The sequence below is a fragment of the Anopheles coluzzii genome, chromosome 2, assembly GCF_943734685.1.
Source record: "Anopheles coluzzii chromosome 2, AcolN3, whole genome shotgun sequence".
Classification (NCBI taxonomy): Eukaryota; Metazoa; Arthropoda; class Insecta; order Diptera; family Culicidae; genus Anopheles; species Anopheles coluzzii.
The window spans coordinates 53,887,355-53,906,280 of NC_064670.1; the positions used below are offsets into that span (position 1 = coordinate 53,887,355).

Consider the following 18,926-nt stretch of genomic DNA (forward strand, 5'->3'; position numbering starts at 1 on the left):
TCGTTCCGTTGCCACCGTGGTACGATTGCGTGTGGAGCAAAACAAACTCAAATAAAAACAACCCTCAGCAGGCGGCGAACCATCACTTCATCTTGTTGATTGTCACCGGTTGTACGGCGTTTGTGCCATTTCTTTCTTTTATCTGCAAGTATTTGCTGTTTCAAAATTTAACGTGATAAAGCCACATAAACCAAACGAGTTGTGGTCGGTGCAATTGGTGTGGTAGAGACGCGCGGAAGAGAAGGCTGTTTACTGTTCATCCTCAATTTGCCCTGATAGCGATGAGTTCCAGCAGTGCCGAGGGAAACGGTTCCCCCGATAATAACAATAGCCGACCGTCGGGGGCTTCAGTTACAATCAAGTCAATAGACAGCAAAGTCGAACAGCGTGGTTCAGTGACGGAAAGCTACGAAATGGTCGATACCGGCAAGAGCGCCCCGCCAGTCACCCTAACCGTGGACGGTTTCGGCACGGTGAAGCATCCCAAGACCGGTGCCACTGAAACGGTGAAACGTTTCACCTGGCAGAACACCGAAGGCATGTCGGTGCAGGTCATTTCGTACGGGGCCATCATCACGGTGATGAAGGTGCCCGATCGCAACGGTCGGGTTGATGATGTGGTGCTGGGTTTCGACGACATTCCCGGCTATCAGACACCGAACAATCCGTACTTCGGTGCTACCATCGGGCGCATCGCGAACCGAGTTGGTGGTGGCAGATTCACCCTCAACGGGCAGGAGTTTCAGGTGACGAAGAATTTCGACAAGCGGCACCAGCTGCACGGCGGAAAGATTGGGTTCGACAAGTACAACTGGGAGGCGTTCGTGGATGGGACGGCTGTAACGCTTACCCACACATCCCCCGACGGTGACGAGGGATATCCCGGTGCGGTGATGGTCAGCGTTCGGTACGAGCTGAAGGCGGACAATCGATTCGAGGCGCTCTTCAAGGCTGCTTCGACAAAGCCAACGCCCATCAATCTCACGAACCATTCCTACTTTAACCTGGCCGGTCATGTAAGTGTTGCTACGTCGAGTATGGATACCAATTAGGCAGAAAATAATTCATTGCACCTCTCTCCAACAGGCAACCGGGCACGAGGAAATCTATCGCCACGTAGTGAGCATCAATGCAGATAAGATTACCGACACCGATGCCGATTCGATTCCGAGTGGCAAATTCATCTGCGTCGGCGGCACACCATACGATCTGCGCATACCGCGCGAACTCGGCCCTGCAATGGCCAAAACCGTGGGCAAGGGCTTCGACGATAACTTCTGCCTTACGAAGGGCACCGAACAGGGCCGCACATTTACCGCACGCGTGATCCATCCGCACAGTGGGCGCGTGCTGGAGGTGTACACCGACCAGCCAGGCGTGCAATTTTACACCAGCAACTTTATGCCGGACCCCAACAAGAATGTAAGAATGCCGGTGACGGAACGACGATGTACGGTACTGACTTTCCCGATTTAATTCTTTCGCAGATTAATCCGAAACCGGTCAACGCTCCGGAATACTACGAGGTGACTCGCCTCGAACCGCTCATCCCCGAGGGAGCGGCTGATCCTCCAATTCGCGGTAAAGGTGGCGCAAAGTACTGCAAGCATGGTGCCTTCTGTTTGGAAACGCAAAATTTCCCTGACGCGATCAACCAGCCCAACTTCCCGTCGGCCGTACTAAACCCGGGCGCACAGTACGTGCATGAGGTAGTGTATAAATTTGACGTACTTCGTGACTAATATATCTTGAAAGAAAGCAAAAAAAAATCCAAGCTATGTCGGATGTCTATAGAAAAGGTTTCCTAACATAAAGAGGATATATGGTTTAAATCAATCCATTATATTGTCATTTCAATAAAAAAAAATATTTAAAAAAAACTCTAGCTCATTTGCAGCTAGCATGCATCGTCGACATCGATGTCACCTGCCTCCTTCCACTGCTTGGCATCGCTTTTCGATGGTAATCGGAAGCGAAACTCTTCCTTGAAGTAATCGTACACCTCCTCGCCCAAACTTAGCATGTCCACGGCGAGACTCTTCTCGTCTGGCTTCCACTGGCGATCGGCCGATCCCGCAAACAGTTCCATTCGAAGCAGCGTTACCATCGACGGGTTGAGGTATCGTTTAATGCTGTTGAAAAGCTGTGCCTTTGTTAGCTGCGGTCCTCGCTCCATCACCACTCGTTCCGGCATTGCAGCTGGTTGAACCTCTGGTACCGGACGATTGGCCAGTTCCTGCACAAGCTTCTGGAGTTTCTCTATCTCGCGGACACTCTGATCCATCTTTTCCGATAGAGCAGGATCGATGACAGGCACGGAGACCGGTTCTGGCGGCGATTGAACCGTATTCCCAACGGTGGAGTTCGGTGCATCATGCTGCTGATTGTTCGCCGATGACGTTGATGCTGATGACGTTGAGTCAGAAAATTGTACACTGTCCTCCACAAGGATCGGATCAACGTTCAGATTCCCGTCGGATACTACCGATTCATCGTTCTCTTCGCTGAGAAGCTTTGCATTCACTGCACGCGGCCCTGATGTACTGGGTAGGGAAAACACTTTCTTGTTCAACAGTCTCCCCACACGTGCTGGGCCATTAGGTGTGGATACGGTTTTAATCCGTATGATCTCGCAAGGAGTAATGTTCTGGTGATGCGATGGGTTTTGTATGTTTAGTATTTTTATTTTTTTAACCGGCGTCTCATCCGACGCTCCCTGCACTGGCTGTTGGTGTTCGATGTGACGAATCTTGATAGAAAAAAACTGATAAAACAACTATTCAAGAGCAATATAATCACAGACAACATTACCTGTCTCATTGCTGGATGCGGTGAGTACGTTTGTACTGATTCAACCGTCTTGTCTTGCACCGAACTGCTGCAGTCGCCTTCGATGTAGATGGATCCCGTTTCTACGTTTACGATGGTTTCGTCCGGCATCACCATTAACCGAGGTATCGCCATTTTCGTGAGCCGATCGCGCAGATCGTTCATGAACATTTTACGCTCAAAGTGCTCCTGGCAGACCACCTTATTGGACACCTTGTCCACCGGAAGGTCTACAAACTCGAGGCGGTCCGCGTTTTTCGCCCATTCTATCAATCGTTCTTGATCGCGCACGGGATACCGAAAGTAGTGAAGCTCCTTCCGTGACGCCGTGCCATTTTCACAGTCACGAAACGTACACCGACAACCACCCATGGTCGTAATTACAAATGCAAATGCGAATGCAAAAGTTTGAAAATCACAAATATAATTATGTAGTCTCACCGAGACCTCGCGTCCCACTTCTACGTTTGCCTGACCGTATTGTTGTTTGATATTCCTTTCTGTGGATCCGTTTGTTTACACTGACGCTGAAAAAACCGTTGACAGCGGTTTGACAGCTCAGCTGTGCGGTACAGGGTAATTCGCAGAAATACTTGAAACATTTCTCGTTGTGCAGTTCACAATTTAAATCACGAAACTTTTCACGACAAGCCGTTTTACCATCATTCCCTACGACGTGAATTTCACTGAATTTTAAGAAAATATTACAATTATTTAAATTCATTTTTGACGCAATGTTATCAATGCGAATTTTATTACCAAGAATCCATGATTTTTCACAACTTTACATCAACTGTATTCCTCGATGTTCGATGCAGTATCGTTTGTATAACGATTGTATAACGAACAAAGAAGACACACAAACAAATTGTTAGTCAGCAAACTTAAAACCTACAGAATTGCCATTACCTAAGTTGCTAGTGCAAGAATCAACGTTGAGCTACATAATAAAAATCCGACGAACTAAACACATGACGTCTCAAACGTAGTGAGTTGAGCAGATAGGACAGTGTAACTTCCTTTGCTATAAAATTCATCATATCTGTATCATGTGGCAGCTATCATACTTCCTTCCACAATATCTGCTGTAAATATGGATCAAGACATGATGTCATCCTATTCCATCCGTTCAACGCACCGTTACAAAGGATGATGATTATACATTCCAACCCGCACACACTGAACTGCGTATGGGTTCGACCGTTATAGGCAATACTCCGGTAAATGACGCAACCGAACGATAGCGCTGATAACGGTCAGATTCATAAAATAAATTTGTAGTCGCAGCTCAAGTGACACTGTTGCCCGGCCGTTGCCTCAGTTGCGATTAGGTTCTTTCCGTGTGCTCCGGACGCAGACGCGCTTCTTCGCGGTATGGATTTCTATCATCTTCCCCTGTCGGCCCCGTGCCAATCGATCCGTCTGTTGGCCAAAGCGCTCGGTCTACATTTGAACCTAAAGGAGGTCGACCTGTTGAAAGGTGAACACCTGAAACCGGAGTTCCTGAAGGTACGTACGAGTCGCAAACGCGAGAGAGAGAGAGAGAGAGAGTGAACAATGTCGTAACACGTTCTTGACTGCACACCGTAGATCAACCCACAACACACCGTCCCGACGCTGGTCGACAATGACTTTGTGCTGTGGGAATCGAGAGCGATCCTGACGTACCTGTGCGAAAAGTACGGCAAAAACGACGGCCTCTATCCGAAGGATCCGAAAAAGCGTGCCGTCGTGAACCAGCGCCTGTACTTCGACATGGGCACGCTGTACCAGCGGTTCTCGCAAGCCTTCTACCCGGTCATGATGGAGGGCAAGGAGCTGAACCCCGAACTGGTGGTGAAGCTAGACGAAGCGCTCGAGTTTTTGGAAAGCTTCCTCGACAAAACACCCTTCGCTGCGGGCGATAAGCTAACGGTTGCCGATTTCAGTCTGCTGACGAGCATCACTACCATCGACGTGACGGCCGGGCACGATCTCAGCAAGTACGCCAACATTCAGCGTTGGTACAGCCAGCTGAAGGAGTCGGTGGCGGGACATCAGGACATTTGCGTCGAAGGTGCCATCCAGTTCCGTGACTCGTTCAACCCGATCAACAAGTAAACCCAAAAAAAAAGAAACAATGCCATCCATCGCAAACGGTAAAATAAACAACAACGTGGATGCGAAAAACACACCGTTCCCTTAGTTGGTAAGATCCGAAACCTAACCAGCGTGTCTGGTGCGCCTGAATATGATTGAATTGAATGCAATGCAGACACGCACCAGCGACAAAGAGGGGAAATCGCACACACACACACACACACACACTGCCAGACCCTAGAGTATGTCGGTTGATAAACGCAACCCATACCCGATTACGTACCCGATTAGATAAGATGACCGAAAGAAAAGATGACAAACAAACAGGGCGACAACGACGACGACGACGGGATCCACCCAGTGGTAGCGCGCCTTGCACGGATCCCCGCCGGTGGGAACTTTATCAGTTGTTGCCACATCGTACCTGAAAGCGAAAGCAAATCCTCGACCGCCATGCCTCGACTCGATCTGTACTATAACATCATATCGCCCCCGTGCCGAGTGGTGCTGCTGTTTGCGAAATGGTTGAAGCTGGAGCTGAACCTCATCGAGCTGGACGTGTTGAAGCGCGACCACTACAAGCCCGAATTTCTCAAGGTAGATGACTGGCGGTGGAAGGTATAAAGCGGATCGACGACCGTTCCTGTCTCTAATAGCTCTCCAACATCCGGCCGGATTTTTATTCTGCAGCTCAATCCCCAGCACTACATTCCCACGCTGGTCGACGCCGATGGTGACGTGGTGGTGTGGGAATCGAGCGCCATCCTGATCTATCTGGCCGAACGGTACGGTGCAGCAGACGACGATACGCTCTACCCGAAGGATATTGCACTGCGCGCGAAAGTCAACCAGCGGCTGTTTTACGACATCGGAACGCTGATGCGCAGCGTGACCACCTACTACCACCCCATCCTGATGGGGGGCGAGGGCAAGCTGGAAGACTTTAAGAAGGTGCAGGATGCGGTCGGCGTGCTGGACAGCTTTCTGAGCGCGAGCCGCTGGACGGCGGGCGATCACATAACGGTGGCGGATTTCGCGATCGCAGTGACGGTGGCCGCCCTGGACGGATTGCTCAACTTTGACTTTAGCGTGTATCCCAACGTGCACCGGTGGTACGAGCAGTGCAAGCGCGAGCTCGTCGGTTACACGGACATTACGAAGGAGGCGGCCCAACGGACGCAAGCCTTCCTGGAGCGATTTCGTGCTATGCGGGCCGCCGACCAGCAGCAACTGTGCGAACAGCAACGAACCGTGCGGCAAAAGCAAAAGGAGGACGGGACCGATCAACAGCAGCAGCAGCAGCAACAACATTACACCGAACTGCAGACGCAGCCACGATCGGGACGGACACGCGACACCGCACCGGACTATGCAAGAAAGCCGGATGAGTCGACAAGAATGGCCACGGAAGATTAGGATTAGCATCTCGGTGGCGCAAACGGTCGCCCAACGAAGTAACGTGACAAACGCTTCTGTGCAGTGTGCGCGGCGAGTCAATAAATGGACCCGAAACGTGCCACGCTTATCGCTTGCCAACGGGCGACCGAGCGATGCACAGGTTTTGAGGAGTAATGTGGCGTGTTTTTTGTTGTTTACTGCTCGTTGCTGTTGTATCCGAGACCATCGTATCTTATCAACGCATGATGCGCGCGTTAACCATGTGCAAGTCACCGTTTTGTTGAACTAAGCGCAACAGCAGTACACCTGCATGCGGCTATTTATGAACCGGGGAGGGGAGATATTACCACAGATAGGAGAAAAGGGAAACACACACACACACACATGAGCACATCTGGTCTGGTTTCTAACACCCGCAGTCATTCCGCCGAGTCCTCGCCTAGCACTTTATTGTAAAAGCACACTTCATACAGCACTGACGTGATCCGACCGTATCGTGTCTCTTCTCCGTACCTTACTTGTTCATCGATTGCAGCAGAGCCCGGAGCTCCTCCTCGATCGTTTTGCGCGTTGGCTCCAGGTCGGGAATGTGCGTGCCCATCTTTGCGAACCATCGTTGCACGTTCGGGTACGCCGTCAGGTCGTACTTCATCATGTCGAGCGAGCAGAAGCTTACAAAGATCGAAAAATCGGCAATGGTCAGCTTCTGGCCGGCAACGTACGGGCTGTCCGTGAGATACATCTCCACTATCTCCACGCCGCGCTTCACCTTGGCCAGATGCTCGTCCGTGATTGGGTTGTTGCGCAAGTGCGACAATAAAGCCTGCAGTGTGGTGTTCTGGAACATTCCACTATCGAAGAAGAGCCGCTGATGTACGATCGATCGTTCGCAAACATCCTTTGGGTAGAGACTATCGTCCAGTGCGTACTTCTCCGCCAGATAGATCAGGATGGCGTACGACTCCCACAGAATATGGCCATTGTCCACCAGCGTGGGGATGGTGTGTTGTGGATTCACCTACAATGAGAAGGATTTTTCTTTCCATAAAACCACACCCTCACACACACACCATTTGGCCACCTTTCGGTACATACTTTCTTGAGCACTTCAAAGTCCGCCGGATCGTAGATGCTCGTCACTATGTGGTTAAACTCTAGACCCAAATGGCGGGCCAGAAATACAACCGGCTGACATGGTGGTGAGCGAATGTGGTAATACAGATCCATCGTGTGTATTCAATTCCTGCGAGCGAACGGTACTGGCCAATGTGGCTATATATTCGGAAACGCACAACCGAATGGAAAAATGCTTATCACACAGCCATGGTTTCTAATCAGCAATTTGCAGGGGTTGCCAGCGCTGCAAGGAGTTGATGTTTGTGTGTTTAAATGTGAACCAATAACTAACTGAAAGATAACTTGCTACCGCAAAATGGATGGTTTTACTTGATAAAAAGTCACACTTTTTACCATAACTGAATTTCCGGAACAACGGCCATCCGGCCATTCCGGAACCCCTGGTTTTGTAGAGAGTTTTATTAGATAATAAGCATCCATCCCTCCCTCCGGCGTGATAAGGCGTGATGTGTAGGAGTGACGCTACGCATTATTCCATCAAGCAGATGCAAATTCATGTTCGTTTAGTATCTCGCTACCTTTGTGACAGACTACAGCTACAGTTCCTCACACTCAAATCTTTCGATTGACTACGTACGCCCTGGTGGCGTCCTCTACCTCCCTTTGAAACTCAACACAACCCGGAAGCTCTGCCACCACTCTCCCGAGCCAATCTCTGATCCGTGGATAAGGTGCAAGCTCGTAGCCCAACCAAAGCGTGAGCGCATTGACCGTAACTAGCAAACAAATGTCCGCCAACGTCAGCTGATCTGCGGCCATGTACGATCGTTCGTAAAGGAAGCTTTCCAGCACGTCGACTGCCTTCTGCAACCTTTGCACCTGCTTCTCGCTGGGCTGACTGTTCCGCATTTGAACGTGCACGTTTTCGTAGATCTGTTTGTACAGTGTGCCAACGTCGAAGAAGAGCCGCTGATTCACAACGCACCGCACTAGCGCATCCTTCGGATAGAGCGCATCGTTCTTGGCGTACATTTCCACCAGATACAGGACGATCGCGCACGGTTCGAATACAACAGTGCCGTTGTCTACCAGCATCGGCAGGATGTGATGTGGATTGAGCTACAAATGTGTGACATGTTAGCGCAGTACACCGACTAATTCTGGGTTCATCCTACAATAATACCTTGGACAGGGTATCCATTGCAACGGGATCGTATATGTTCATTTTCCTGAGATTTAGCTTTATGCCTAGCTTCTTCGCAACCAGTATGACGCTCTGACTGGGAGGTGAAACGAAGTTGCAATAGTAATCCATTCCAAATTAAATGGCGAAAGTACACACGCTTGCAAGCTACTGTGCAGTTGGATGAAGTGTATTTAGAGATTTTATAATACTCACGTACACAGAAGCTATATCAAAGGGGGCCTTAGTTTTCCGGGTAGACTACGGGACGGTGAAGGTAGTGTGAACAATTGGTCCGATAAGGTGTGTAAGCAACATCCGTCGTGGTGTACCAAACCTAGCGATTGCAAATGTAATCAACGCGTGTGAATTCATTCGATAGACCCTTGTTTACTTAGCCCTTTTCTGCTCCCAACCCTACTCAACACTCTTCCACTTTACGATCGTTGCATAATAGTGCATCTTAAATATAGAATATATTTAAAAATTAATATCACTAATAGTAAATAATATTCGATTTGATTTAATTTAATTTTTTATTTTAATTTAATATATTTTAATTTAATTAATTTTATTTATTATTTTATTTTTTTAATGTCCGTAAATGGCCCTCGTACGCTCGGGGCAAAAATCCTTGTCCTAGCTATCCTAGATGGTGCGAAAAAACATAGCAGTAAGGGCGCAGGGTATCGATAGCACCTTGCTAACCGAGATGGGAATACACACTGCATGATTTTTCTCTTTTACATTAAGCGACTCCAAACCAAGCAAGTAAGAAGGGTGGACCCCGGCAGACCAAGGATGGAGTCGTAAAGCGAGCCTAGTAAACTTGCGCTGAATGCTTTCCAGACTATACAACAATATTTCAGGATGGATCGAACGATAGCGCGGATTTAGGCACATCTCTTTACACATTTTCATCATAAGTCCTAATGTCTGGTTTCCCCCTGGAGATAACACTTTTAAAGGCCGGGGGACATTGTCCGTACTCACTAGTGTAATTTCGATTTTCACCAGCGCATCTGGCGGCGGCTGACCGAAGCATTTTGCCGCTCTGGACAATTTGGAGCCGCTTCAGAAAATATGTTATTTTTGCATGTTTTTGCTTAAATCGTACATGTTTTGTAAAAGATAGATACACATGTGCTGCACGCATTGCATCCATTTTCGGTTTGAAAATAGCAAAGAAAATAATACTTTATTTTGAGATCCTGCTCGACCTTCGATGACCATAAACAGCTTCCAATAGCCGCCGCCAGATCCGCTAGTGAAAATTGAAATTATACTAGCGAGTACGGACCTCCCCCCGGCCTTTAAGATGTTCATGAAACGTGAGTTTACAATCTAGCAGGACATCAAGATCTCTTTTGCAAGATGTGCGCATCAGCGAGGTATTACAGATTACATTATTATGCCTAATCGGGTGACGTGCTCTAGTGATGGATATAGTCTGGCATTTAACTGGACACAGCTTTAATCGATTTCGGATACACCAATCTCGGAATAAGCCAAGCATTTCTAGCAGGCGCTGACAGTCGCTTGTGCCTGTGACCACAGTAAACATCTTTAAACCATCGGCATAGGCAAGATATGATTCCACGGCCAGAATGTTTGATAGGTCATTGATCGGTCGAGAACAGGTATAGCAGAGGTGCATGTTGCTACCTTGTGGAACCCGAGACATGCTAGTAAACGTGTTGTGAGCGTTGTGATTCAATTCCCATTTTTTAGGTACGTTTCGAGAGGATAGCACTTCACCCAGGATGAAAACCAATCAGGAGCGCCCAGTTTTGTTAGTTTTACGAGTAGTATTTTGTGGAAGATGCAGTCAAACTCAGATTGGAAGTCAATGTACACTGCGTCAACCTGAGCTCTGCGATACATATTCTGTAGGCACTATGAAAACTATATACAATACAATTGATTAGTTTTTATTCTTATCACCAAGTTGTAGGTTGTAATCGCTAGGAAACCCTGGATCATAGCTAGATATTAGCTGCGATCGCTTCGATCTTTCGCAGTGAATTGTCCCAGTTGCTTGTGTTGTGTAGTTATTTAATTATGGTTAAATTAATTTATTCAATTAACTGCATGGCTTGGGCAACTGCTAAACTATCTCATGCAATAATTAAGCATATGATGAACTGACGTCTAGGCAATTAGCTCGAAAGCATACTGATCATTTTGAAATGAGTCTTAGAAGCTATTAAAATCAAATTGCACATAGCACAAATTAAAACTTAAAGATATGAACAGCAATGCTTAATTTAAGGTATAATGTCACCTCCTGAAGCAAATATACTTTGCGCAACCAATGTTCGCTATTCTAGAGACTGATTTAATAGCAACGCCGATTGTGATAAAGAGTAGGGCGTCACGGCATGTGTTTCAGATGTAAACAATGTGTATTTTTTAAAACAATGTATGCATACTAGCACAGATAGTAACATAGGGGCACCATATAACAAAATCATGCTCGAGCTGTAGACCGACCAAACCATAAATAAAGGAATTTCAAAAACAAACTAAAATCAAGAAAACACCACACTTGAGGGAATTTCCTTTTGCGACATCACAAACATTAAAGCTATCTTTTAGATCCTGTAGCTCGATGCCGATGCTGCAGATGGTATTGTTTTTCAGTTATTTACTATTGAAATGAATGTCGATGTCTAAGTGTCCTGTTTTTTAATTTCATTCATTACCGCTCACGAATAATAAAGAGATGCAGTTAACAGTCGCAGAAAAATTAACGCCTTGGTTGAGAGTATCAGACAGCTCGTACTAAACTGTATGACAATAAACTTATACAGGCAACAGCCCCTAATTGTGACTTTGTAATAATCAGAAGCTAAACATTAGATTAGATAACATATATTTAGGTTGAACGAAAATGTGGACTCATGGGTGGCACGAAAGTGCACTTAATACTTTAATTCATTTATCACCTTTCATCCCTGACACAATAGTCTACCACTTGAGGTGTTGCTAATGCAGTTACACTTTCAATCCCTTACACTGTTCCCTCCCCACTCATCCCGCTTTCCCACTTCTTTCCATCACTTTTTGCTAGCGACGTACGCTTTGGTAGCTTCCTCCACGTCCTTCCGGAACTCGGCGTAGTCCGGAATTTCCCCAGTCACACGCGCCACCCATCCCTTAATGTGCGGGAACGGTTCGAGATCGTACTTCAGCCAGTTCAGTGCGGTCACACTGCCGAGCAGACAGATGTCCGCCACCGTCAGGTGATCGGCGGCCGCGTACGATCGTTCGGTAAGGAAGTGCTCCAGCAGATCCATCGCTTTCTTCAGCTTCTCCATCTGCTCGTCGGTCGGCTGCTCCTTCTTCACCACCAGATGGATAATGTCGATGATTTGCTTGTACAGCGTGCCAATGTCGAAGAAGAGCCGCTGGTTCACGACGGACCGTACCTTCGGGTCCTTCGGGTAGAGCGTGTCATCCTTGCCGTACACCTCCACCAGATACGTCACGATCGCGTACGATTCCCACACGACGTGCCCATTGTCCACCAGCGTGGGGATGGTATGTTGCGGATTAAGCTACAAACAGGAGCCGATTAGCACGAAAATGTCCCTCTTCAGTCATCCAGCTTCCAGCTTCCAGCTTACCTTAGTCAATGCATCACGTTCAACCGGATCGTGTACGTTCGTCTTCTTCAGGTTCAGCGTAATGCCCAGCTTCTTGGCAACCAGGATTGCGCTCTGGCAGGGCGGTGAAATGAGGCTGTAATAGTAATCCATCTGAACTGACTACGGCGATCTACGTGGTTTAACTTTGTGTGACGCGCTGGTCGACCGTTGTTAGGCAGCAGTAGCTTGCACTGAACTGTACCGAGGGCCGGCGTTTACCGGTGGTTTTATAATATGTATTGCGAGACGCCCGACACTAATACCGTCACTGTTGAAGAGGGTTTCCATTGTACGAACGATGCTAGATGATGTCAGAATACACACCAACACTAATCTGATGCGATATTTTGAACCCAGGCAAAACGCTCCAGCATGACTGGTCAAATTTTCTGTAAAAATAAGTGTGCGTGTGTGTTTGTGGACAGCGATATGAATCGTTCGGCGTACACACGCCCTTGTGCCGTAGGGGTGTAACAGCAATTATGTTATTTTTTTTTTCGTTGGATATGGTTGGTTCCCCACACCTTCCTCTGTCATTCTACATCGTACATTCAGCAGCGTCATAATGATTCTGGCCGAATGTTTACTCACACGATCGATCGTTCGATGGGAGAGCGAGGTGCAGGTTACAGGTGTGCGGATGCATGAATAATTTCACTCTCGGCTAACGTACCACCATCAAGTTGTAATCGTTCCATTAATCGATATGATATCAGACGATTTGGGTGGTGCTTTCTGTGACACATTTGATACAGAAATATGTATGGAACTTCCTTCAGTATTTTATTCCATAATTGCACCAAAAAACCAATCATTAAAAGGATTTTTTCTATTTATGTTTGTTCCACACATTGACATATGCATGAAACATAATGATAAACACAAAGAGTATGAGAGAAAGAGAAGGTAAAGAAAGCTAATACTGAATCAGTGATTGTAATTGACGCTAGCCATTACTGCCAATAATTATTCAATCGTACATTATTAAACATTTACCTACAGCAATGTAAAAACAATTACATGGCGTCAATTTACCTTTAAAGCTATTTGGTCTGCGTCTGTATTGTATTACAACATATTCAAAGGAACAACTGTTGTTTAAATAAAAATCATGACATAATTAGATGCCTATTTTTTGTTTGCCATTACATAAATATTTGCTTCCTCTTCTTTGGCACAAACGACCGTTGTCGGTCAGGTCTGGCCTGCACACCACTTTCGGTGACTTACTGATTACACATAACAGGATAGTCAAGCCCTACACGTGTTTGGGAGGGGGGGGGGGGGCACGGTCCATTTGGGGCTTGAATCCATGACGGGCATGTTGGTAAGTTGTACGAGTTGACGACTGAACCACGAGACCGGCCACCGGGTTCTAAATTAAACTCAACTACATGTGCTCTTTTTAAAAATTCAAATTCAACGCTTTTCTTTTGTAAATTCAAATGCTAAAATTGAGATTTTTTTGAAATTAGAAATGAAAATTGTAGGCCTATGAAAAAAAAAACATTATGAAAAAAATTACTTTTATTTATTTAATTTGGAAAAAGTAGCATTTCTCATTTACCAAAAATGATGGCGATGACAGTAATGATGATTTAGTTTTGTAAAGATACTAAAAAAATAGTATCCTCTATACTTTATGTGTTAGGATGACAATGATAATTATTCAATTTAGAATACATAAATAGATAAATTTTCGATCTTCACAGGCTCGAAACTGATGAGTTCTCGACTCAACTCAGATGACCTAAGGATTCGAAATATGTTAACTGTAATGCCATAATTCCTCTTATAAAAAAAACATAATAAATGAAGCTATTGAAAATAACCATTTATTTATTAAATAAATACCTTGAACTCAGCAAAATATCCATTAGTTCGGTATTTATACACGGTACACCATTGCTCGTTTATAACACGTGTGGGCTAGTCTTGTGGTACCGCTGTTAAATCAATCGACCTAACAGCTAGTGATGGGAACAATTTCCATTTAAATTTTCGGAACGAAACTAGTTTCTGGGAGCCGATGGGGCTGTCAAATAAGATGAGTTGTTAAATTAGACAGCTTGAAAGTAAAGAAAACGTATATACGGGTTAAAAAGAGATATAAAATTTAGTATGCAATCTTGATTGTTGCATAGACTATGATAGTAACATGCACAAATAAGAGGCCTCAGAGAATTCAGCGGTTTCTCAAATTAGAGGGGCAAAAATGTACCAAAAATAAAGATACTATCAACAATGTTCAAATAAGCGGAGAGTTTCAAATAGGAGAGCTCTCAGATTAGAGAGTGTTTGCTGCGTTGTGATACACGGACATCTGATTCTTAGACGAGAGTTTACAATAATGCGAGTTGTCCTTAAATTTCCTAGAAAACTATTATTCAAACATTAACACTTGCTTTGCTATTTTGAGCGTTACTTTCGTACTGAAATGATGAGCAGTAAAAGAGTTCGTTTTAACAATTTCATGAACAATAAATTGTAGATGTCAAAAACCTACTTTGTTATTTCCTTTGAAGGAATGGAACAAACCTGGCAGGTTCCCATCACTATTACAGGTTCCAATATTTTAAGGGCTTTGACTATCTTCAGTCTGACTCAGTCTGAGTTCAGACTGATAAGCCACAGTGCAATGGTTTGATGGCTTGGGCGTAGCGTAGGTATTGTTTGACTACAATTGTTGTATCATACGCAAAGTTAAAACAAGAAGAGCATCTTGGCAGTGCAGTGCTAAGAGTAGGGCACATATTATGCATTGAGAGCCGTACGTCTTCCATCTTCATATGGATTGTTTTAGCTTAATCAGGTGAAGCAGCGAGATATGTCACATTTCGAGTATACTGACAATGTTTTAGTATGTTGACCATCACGGCACGAAGTGGTCAGGTCAATAATAAGGACCATTCTCTGTTTATAACAGTAGTTCTCGTCGATAACACGTGATTGAAGTGATCAGTTACATGGCGCAAAATGTTGCTAAACATACAACTAATTGTTTTCTCAACAAATATCTTAATAAAATTACGATCAACCTCAATATGTTTGTTCCCCTTCTCATGAGTATATTAAGCTCTGTGTTCAACAAATTCGAGACAAATGCACCGCGTCAAACGCCACCGTATTTTCCTTCCTACAGCGTTTTAATGTACTCCATGCTCTTCTCGTACAGCTCCTTGTGGAACTCGCCGTAGTCCGGAAGCTCACCGGTAACACGAGCGACCCAGGCCGTAATGCCCGGGAAGGTGGCCAGATCGTACTTGATGCCGGTTAGCAGTGTCACACTGCTCAGCAGACAGATATCGGCGATCGTTAGATGATCGCTGGCGACGAACGCTCGCTCCTTCACGAACGACTCCAACAATCCAAGCGCTTTCTTCAGCCGCTGCTGCATTTCTTCCGTTGGTTCGAGCTTTTTCTTCAAAATACACTCCACGTACTCGATGGCACTCTTGAACATAAGGCCATTGTCGAAGAACAGCCGTTGGTTCACGACGGACCGTACCTTCGGATCGCGCGGGTAGAGCGCATCGTCGCCATTGCCGTACTTCTCCACCAGATAGATGGCGATCGCGTACGACTCCCAAATGACGTGTCCATCCTCAATGAACGTCGGTATGGTGTGTTGGGGATTGAACTAAAGGGCGGTAACACAGAGCGGCCAATGATTAATGAAGCTTAATGAAGCGCACATTCGTTCGGCGTTCCCCGTTTCCGTTGCCCCACTAACCTTCCGCAACTGTTCGCGCACTTCCGGGAGATGAGGATTCACTTCCTTCAGGTCGAACGTGATGCCCAGCTTTTTGCCCACGAGCAGCACGCTCTGGCACGGCGGCGACACAATGTTGTAGTACAGCTCCATTCAGGGGTTTTGGGTAGGGTACGCACCTACGTATCGCTAAAGCACGACTGATATGGATCCATCCATCGGTAGCGTAGTTTTATACATTCGACGTTGAAATTCGAACCTGTCCCCCAAACAACACGAACCACACACACACAACGAAACGAAACGAAATACACACCTCATTTGGGGATTAGAGGAGAAGAATCGGTGTACAATGTACATGATGAAATGTTTTGGGCCCGTTGCGGTATTTCTCGGACTCGGGCCTTCAAGTGGCTTCAAATCAAACATATTCAAGAATCGTCCAACACCGGTCGACGCCAACGGGTGGAATGATTGAGCTTCTACTTTTTTTCGTTCGTATGAAAATGACCGTTTAATTGTGTGGTTGCGATGCCAAGACAGACAATTTAAACATTTATTTTAGCGTTTTATGCGTAGTCAACTGATGCAAAAATGAATGAAAATGTTGCAACACTAAATTAAATGGTAAAAGATCGCTAATTGTTTATGCTTGGTCTGTTTGCGCAAAAAGCTTCTCCGTTTGGTTTCGTTCATTACATCATTCCCTTTTTACGTTATCTTATCGTTTTTCTACCATTATTTTTGTTTTTCCCTATGTTAGTTATTGATTTGCGTTATCTTTTATATTGACGACGAGAAAAAGAGTTTCGTAACGATTAAGAGCATTTTGTGCTATCAGAACCTCATTAACTCAATTCATGTGTGGATTTTGTTTTTAAATTTAAGTTCTTTATTCATATTAAAACTTTTCTTTTAAATAAGGCTTAGATCATTTAGAAATGGGGCACTTTGCATTCGTCATGTTTCATCATCCATCAAAATGCAACCATGCGGTTTGGTCAGCAACTGATCGTACAGCTTCCGAGTCCTTGTACAGCGAGTTTCTGGCCATTGTTTGTAGTTTCGTGTTTCGATTTAGATGTTTACTGGCTCGAAAACACTTAAAACCTTCTCGTTGGTTTCAGAGTGTGGATGCGGGCCAGATTGTCCTCTGCACTATTCCCGGCCGGATCGTGCGTGTTCATATCGAGCTCATGCAACTCGGCAATGGTCAGAAGACGGCGCATATCGTTAATCTTCGGAGCGATGTTGTGTCGGGTGGCTTCTACCATTTTGTTGATCTGTTTGATTGTTTCTGCATTCGGTACGATCGGTAGATAGCAATTGCTCTGTAGGAAAAGTTCCATTATAATTCGTAGATGTTAGAATTGTAATGTAATTATCGTGTCTTGGCTTACCGGCAGCATGCTTTTCCTTTCGCTCAGGACCAGCACCGGTAAGTCGGCGTTATAATCGATCTGGTTGATGTAGTCCTACTTAACCCATTGGGATCTGAAAAAGTACGTTAGAAATATAAAAAAGGTAATAACGTTAGAAACATAGCCTAAATATTGCTCAGATCAGATTCAGACAAAACTGCTCTCTACATTCCCCATAGTCCCATAGTCCCGTGTACACGGACGGGACAAGATGGCAGATCAGATAGTCAGAGGCAACTCCGTCCCCAAACAGACACTGCAGGTGAGCAGGTTGCGCAGATCCTTGTATGTCGTTGGGGAGGACGCACTCTGGGAAGCATGGTCGTTTCCCTGCAGTAGCAGTGGATTCGTGTGGGGCTGTGCGTAAGCTGCTCATGGCGTGCAGGCGCGGTATCAACGACGGCAGCGGATGTGTTGTCTCATGTTCGGTAAAATTGCACTCGAACTCCTCCATCCCCGTGTTGTCTCCGGTGCCGTCAAGTGCCGGATCGACCCTAAGGAAGCCTGCTACTTCGATTACGGTGTTGATCGGTCAGTCGTCGTAGTTGCTGTTCAGTTTCACCAAGCATGTCTTCGCGGGGCGGTTATTCACATCAAGGCGATCTCAACCAATCTCCTGTCCCATCCCCGTTCCTTGCCGCCCATGGATTCTGGCCTGGCACAGTAACAACCAACCAGTGTCTTTCGTTGATCGAACGTTATGTCATCCCGTACCGTTACAGTTGAGAAGGTACAGTTCGGTACAGCTCGGTACAGTTGAGAAGGTCCGTAGTCTCAATTTTTAACAAAAGTTCAACGTGCCAGACCTGATTGGGTATCCATTCAGCGTATTGGTATTTACTATTTCTACAATTCTTATTAACATCATGGAGCAACCGGTGATAGAATAAAAAGCACTCGTTCAATAGTTGACAGGCAATCGAAGTTCAACCAGTGAGGTCAGAGACTATAATTCAATAACAACAAACACAACTAAAACATATTTCTCTTGACCCTTTTGATTCATCTACGTGGGTTAAACACTACAGAGCCACAGATTAAATGTATTATTATCAATCTACTAGTGGCTCGATTCAAAATTATTGCATTTCTGTTGTTTCAATTGAACTTCGGGCGGTAAGAGGGCGGCACTAAAGTCGTGAGAGACAAAGGAACAAACCATGATGATAAAAGTCGTATCTTAATCCAATGCATAACATATTCCAAACCATCATAGAAGATTCCAAGACATGTCGAAGACCCAATTCCTTCAATTAATCAGCGTATTGGCCATCCTTCTGACACCAATTGTATGTCAAACAGGCAACTAAAGCTTTCCTTGACCGAAAATCAAATATAACCCAAGAATCGCTGCACTTGAGATGAGAGGACTAATGAGGCATAAAGGGGTGGATCCCATTGTATAGGTGTTATGTTGCAATGCATTGTATCTGATACTTTTATTATTTGAAAGCGTGGATTGTTAGGAAAACTTTACTCCCATGAACGCCATTTGACCGCCATTTGCCGCAACGAGGAGGGAGATATCCTGTCGGACGAGCGAGAGGTGATCGACAGGTGAAAGTGCTACTTCGACG

At 45.6% G+C, this 18,926-nt stretch overlaps 8 protein-coding genes across 10 annotated transcripts; 3 read left to right on the forward strand and 5 right to left on the reverse strand.

Annotated features, from left to right (window-relative positions):
* Positions 1-20: 20 nt before the first annotated feature.
* Positions 21-1,836, forward strand: LOC120953562 (galactose mutarotase). Its single transcript, XM_040373624.2, has 3 exons — positions 21-1,016; positions 1,087-1,422; positions 1,488-1,836. Exons 1-3 carry the CDS (start codon positions 282-284, stop codon positions 1,740-1,742), a joined length of 1,326 nt encoding a protein of 441 aa, XP_040229558.2. The 5' UTR covers positions 21-281; the 3' UTR covers positions 1,743-1,836.
* On the reverse strand, positions 1,822-3,509 carry LOC120953563 (uncharacterized). The gene is made up of 2 exons (XM_040373625.2): positions 2,812-3,509; positions 1,822-2,749 (listed from the first exon to the last, which is right to left on the reverse strand). Exons 1-2 carry the CDS (start codon positions 3,199-3,201, stop codon positions 1,898-1,900), a joined length of 1,242 nt encoding a protein of 413 aa, XP_040229559.2. The 5' UTR covers positions 3,202-3,509; the 3' UTR covers positions 1,822-1,897.
* Positions 3,510-4,116: 607 nt separating this feature from the next.
* Positions 4,117-4,998, forward strand: LOC120953565 (glutathione S-transferase 1-1-like). Its single transcript, XM_040373627.2, has 2 exons — positions 4,117-4,338; positions 4,420-4,998. Exons 1-2 carry the CDS (start codon positions 4,204-4,206, stop codon positions 4,927-4,929), a joined length of 645 nt encoding a protein of 214 aa, XP_040229561.1. The 5' UTR covers positions 4,117-4,203; the 3' UTR covers positions 4,930-4,998.
* Positions 4,999-5,109: 111 nt separating this feature from the next.
* LOC120953564 (glutathione S-transferase 1-like) lies at positions 5,110-6,480 on the forward strand. Its single transcript, XM_040373626.2, has 2 exons — positions 5,110-5,505; positions 5,599-6,480. The coding sequence occupies exons 1-2, from the start codon at positions 5,221-5,223 to the stop codon at positions 6,322-6,324; spliced, it is 1,011 nt and encodes a 336-aa protein (XP_040229560.1). The 5' UTR covers positions 5,110-5,220; the 3' UTR covers positions 6,325-6,480.
* Positions 6,481-6,704: 224 nt separating this feature from the next.
* On the reverse strand, positions 6,705-7,587 carry LOC120961135 (glutathione S-transferase D4-like). Its single transcript, XM_040384813.2, has 2 exons — positions 7,402-7,587; positions 6,705-7,324 (listed from the first exon to the last, which is right to left on the reverse strand). Exons 1-2 carry the CDS (start codon positions 7,531-7,533, stop codon positions 6,821-6,823), a joined length of 636 nt encoding a protein of 211 aa, XP_040240747.2. The 5' UTR covers positions 7,534-7,587; the 3' UTR covers positions 6,705-6,820.
* Positions 7,588-7,819: 232 nt separating this feature from the next.
* Positions 7,820-9,063, reverse strand: LOC125906771 (glutathione S-transferase 1-like). Of its 3 annotated transcripts, none has more exons than XM_049607196.1 (3): positions 8,787-9,063; positions 8,567-8,663; positions 7,820-8,502 (listed from the first exon to the last, which is right to left on the reverse strand). In XM_049607196.1, the coding sequence occupies exons 2-3, from the start codon at positions 8,606-8,608 to the stop codon at positions 7,996-7,998; spliced, it is 549 nt and encodes a 182-aa protein (XP_049463153.1). In that variant the 5' UTR covers positions 8,609-8,663; positions 8,787-9,063; the 3' UTR covers positions 7,820-7,995. The 3 variants fall into 3 exon arrangements, with proteins under 3 accessions (XP_049463153.1, XP_049463152.1, XP_049463151.1); XM_049607195.1 differs by having other exon boundaries at positions 8,783-9,063; XM_049607194.1 differs by lacking the exon at positions 8,787-9,063 and having other exon boundaries at positions 8,567-8,776.
* A 2,361-nt stretch (positions 9,064-11,424) lies between these two features.
* On the reverse strand, positions 11,425-12,430 carry LOC120950829 (glutathione S-transferase D5-like). The gene is made up of 2 exons (XM_040369178.2): positions 12,196-12,430; positions 11,425-12,126 (listed from the first exon to the last, which is right to left on the reverse strand). Exons 1-2 carry the CDS (start codon positions 12,325-12,327, stop codon positions 11,626-11,628), a joined length of 633 nt encoding a protein of 210 aa, XP_040225112.1. The 5' UTR covers positions 12,328-12,430; the 3' UTR covers positions 11,425-11,625.
* Positions 12,431-15,259: 2,829 nt separating this feature from the next.
* LOC120949165 (glutathione S-transferase D5-like) lies at positions 15,260-16,144 on the reverse strand. The gene is made up of 2 exons (XM_040366245.2): positions 15,950-16,144; positions 15,260-15,856 (listed from the first exon to the last, which is right to left on the reverse strand). Exons 1-2 carry the CDS (start codon positions 16,079-16,081, stop codon positions 15,353-15,355), a joined length of 636 nt encoding a protein of 211 aa, XP_040222179.2. The 5' UTR covers positions 16,082-16,144; the 3' UTR covers positions 15,260-15,352.
* Positions 16,145-18,926: the final 2,782 nt, after the last annotated feature.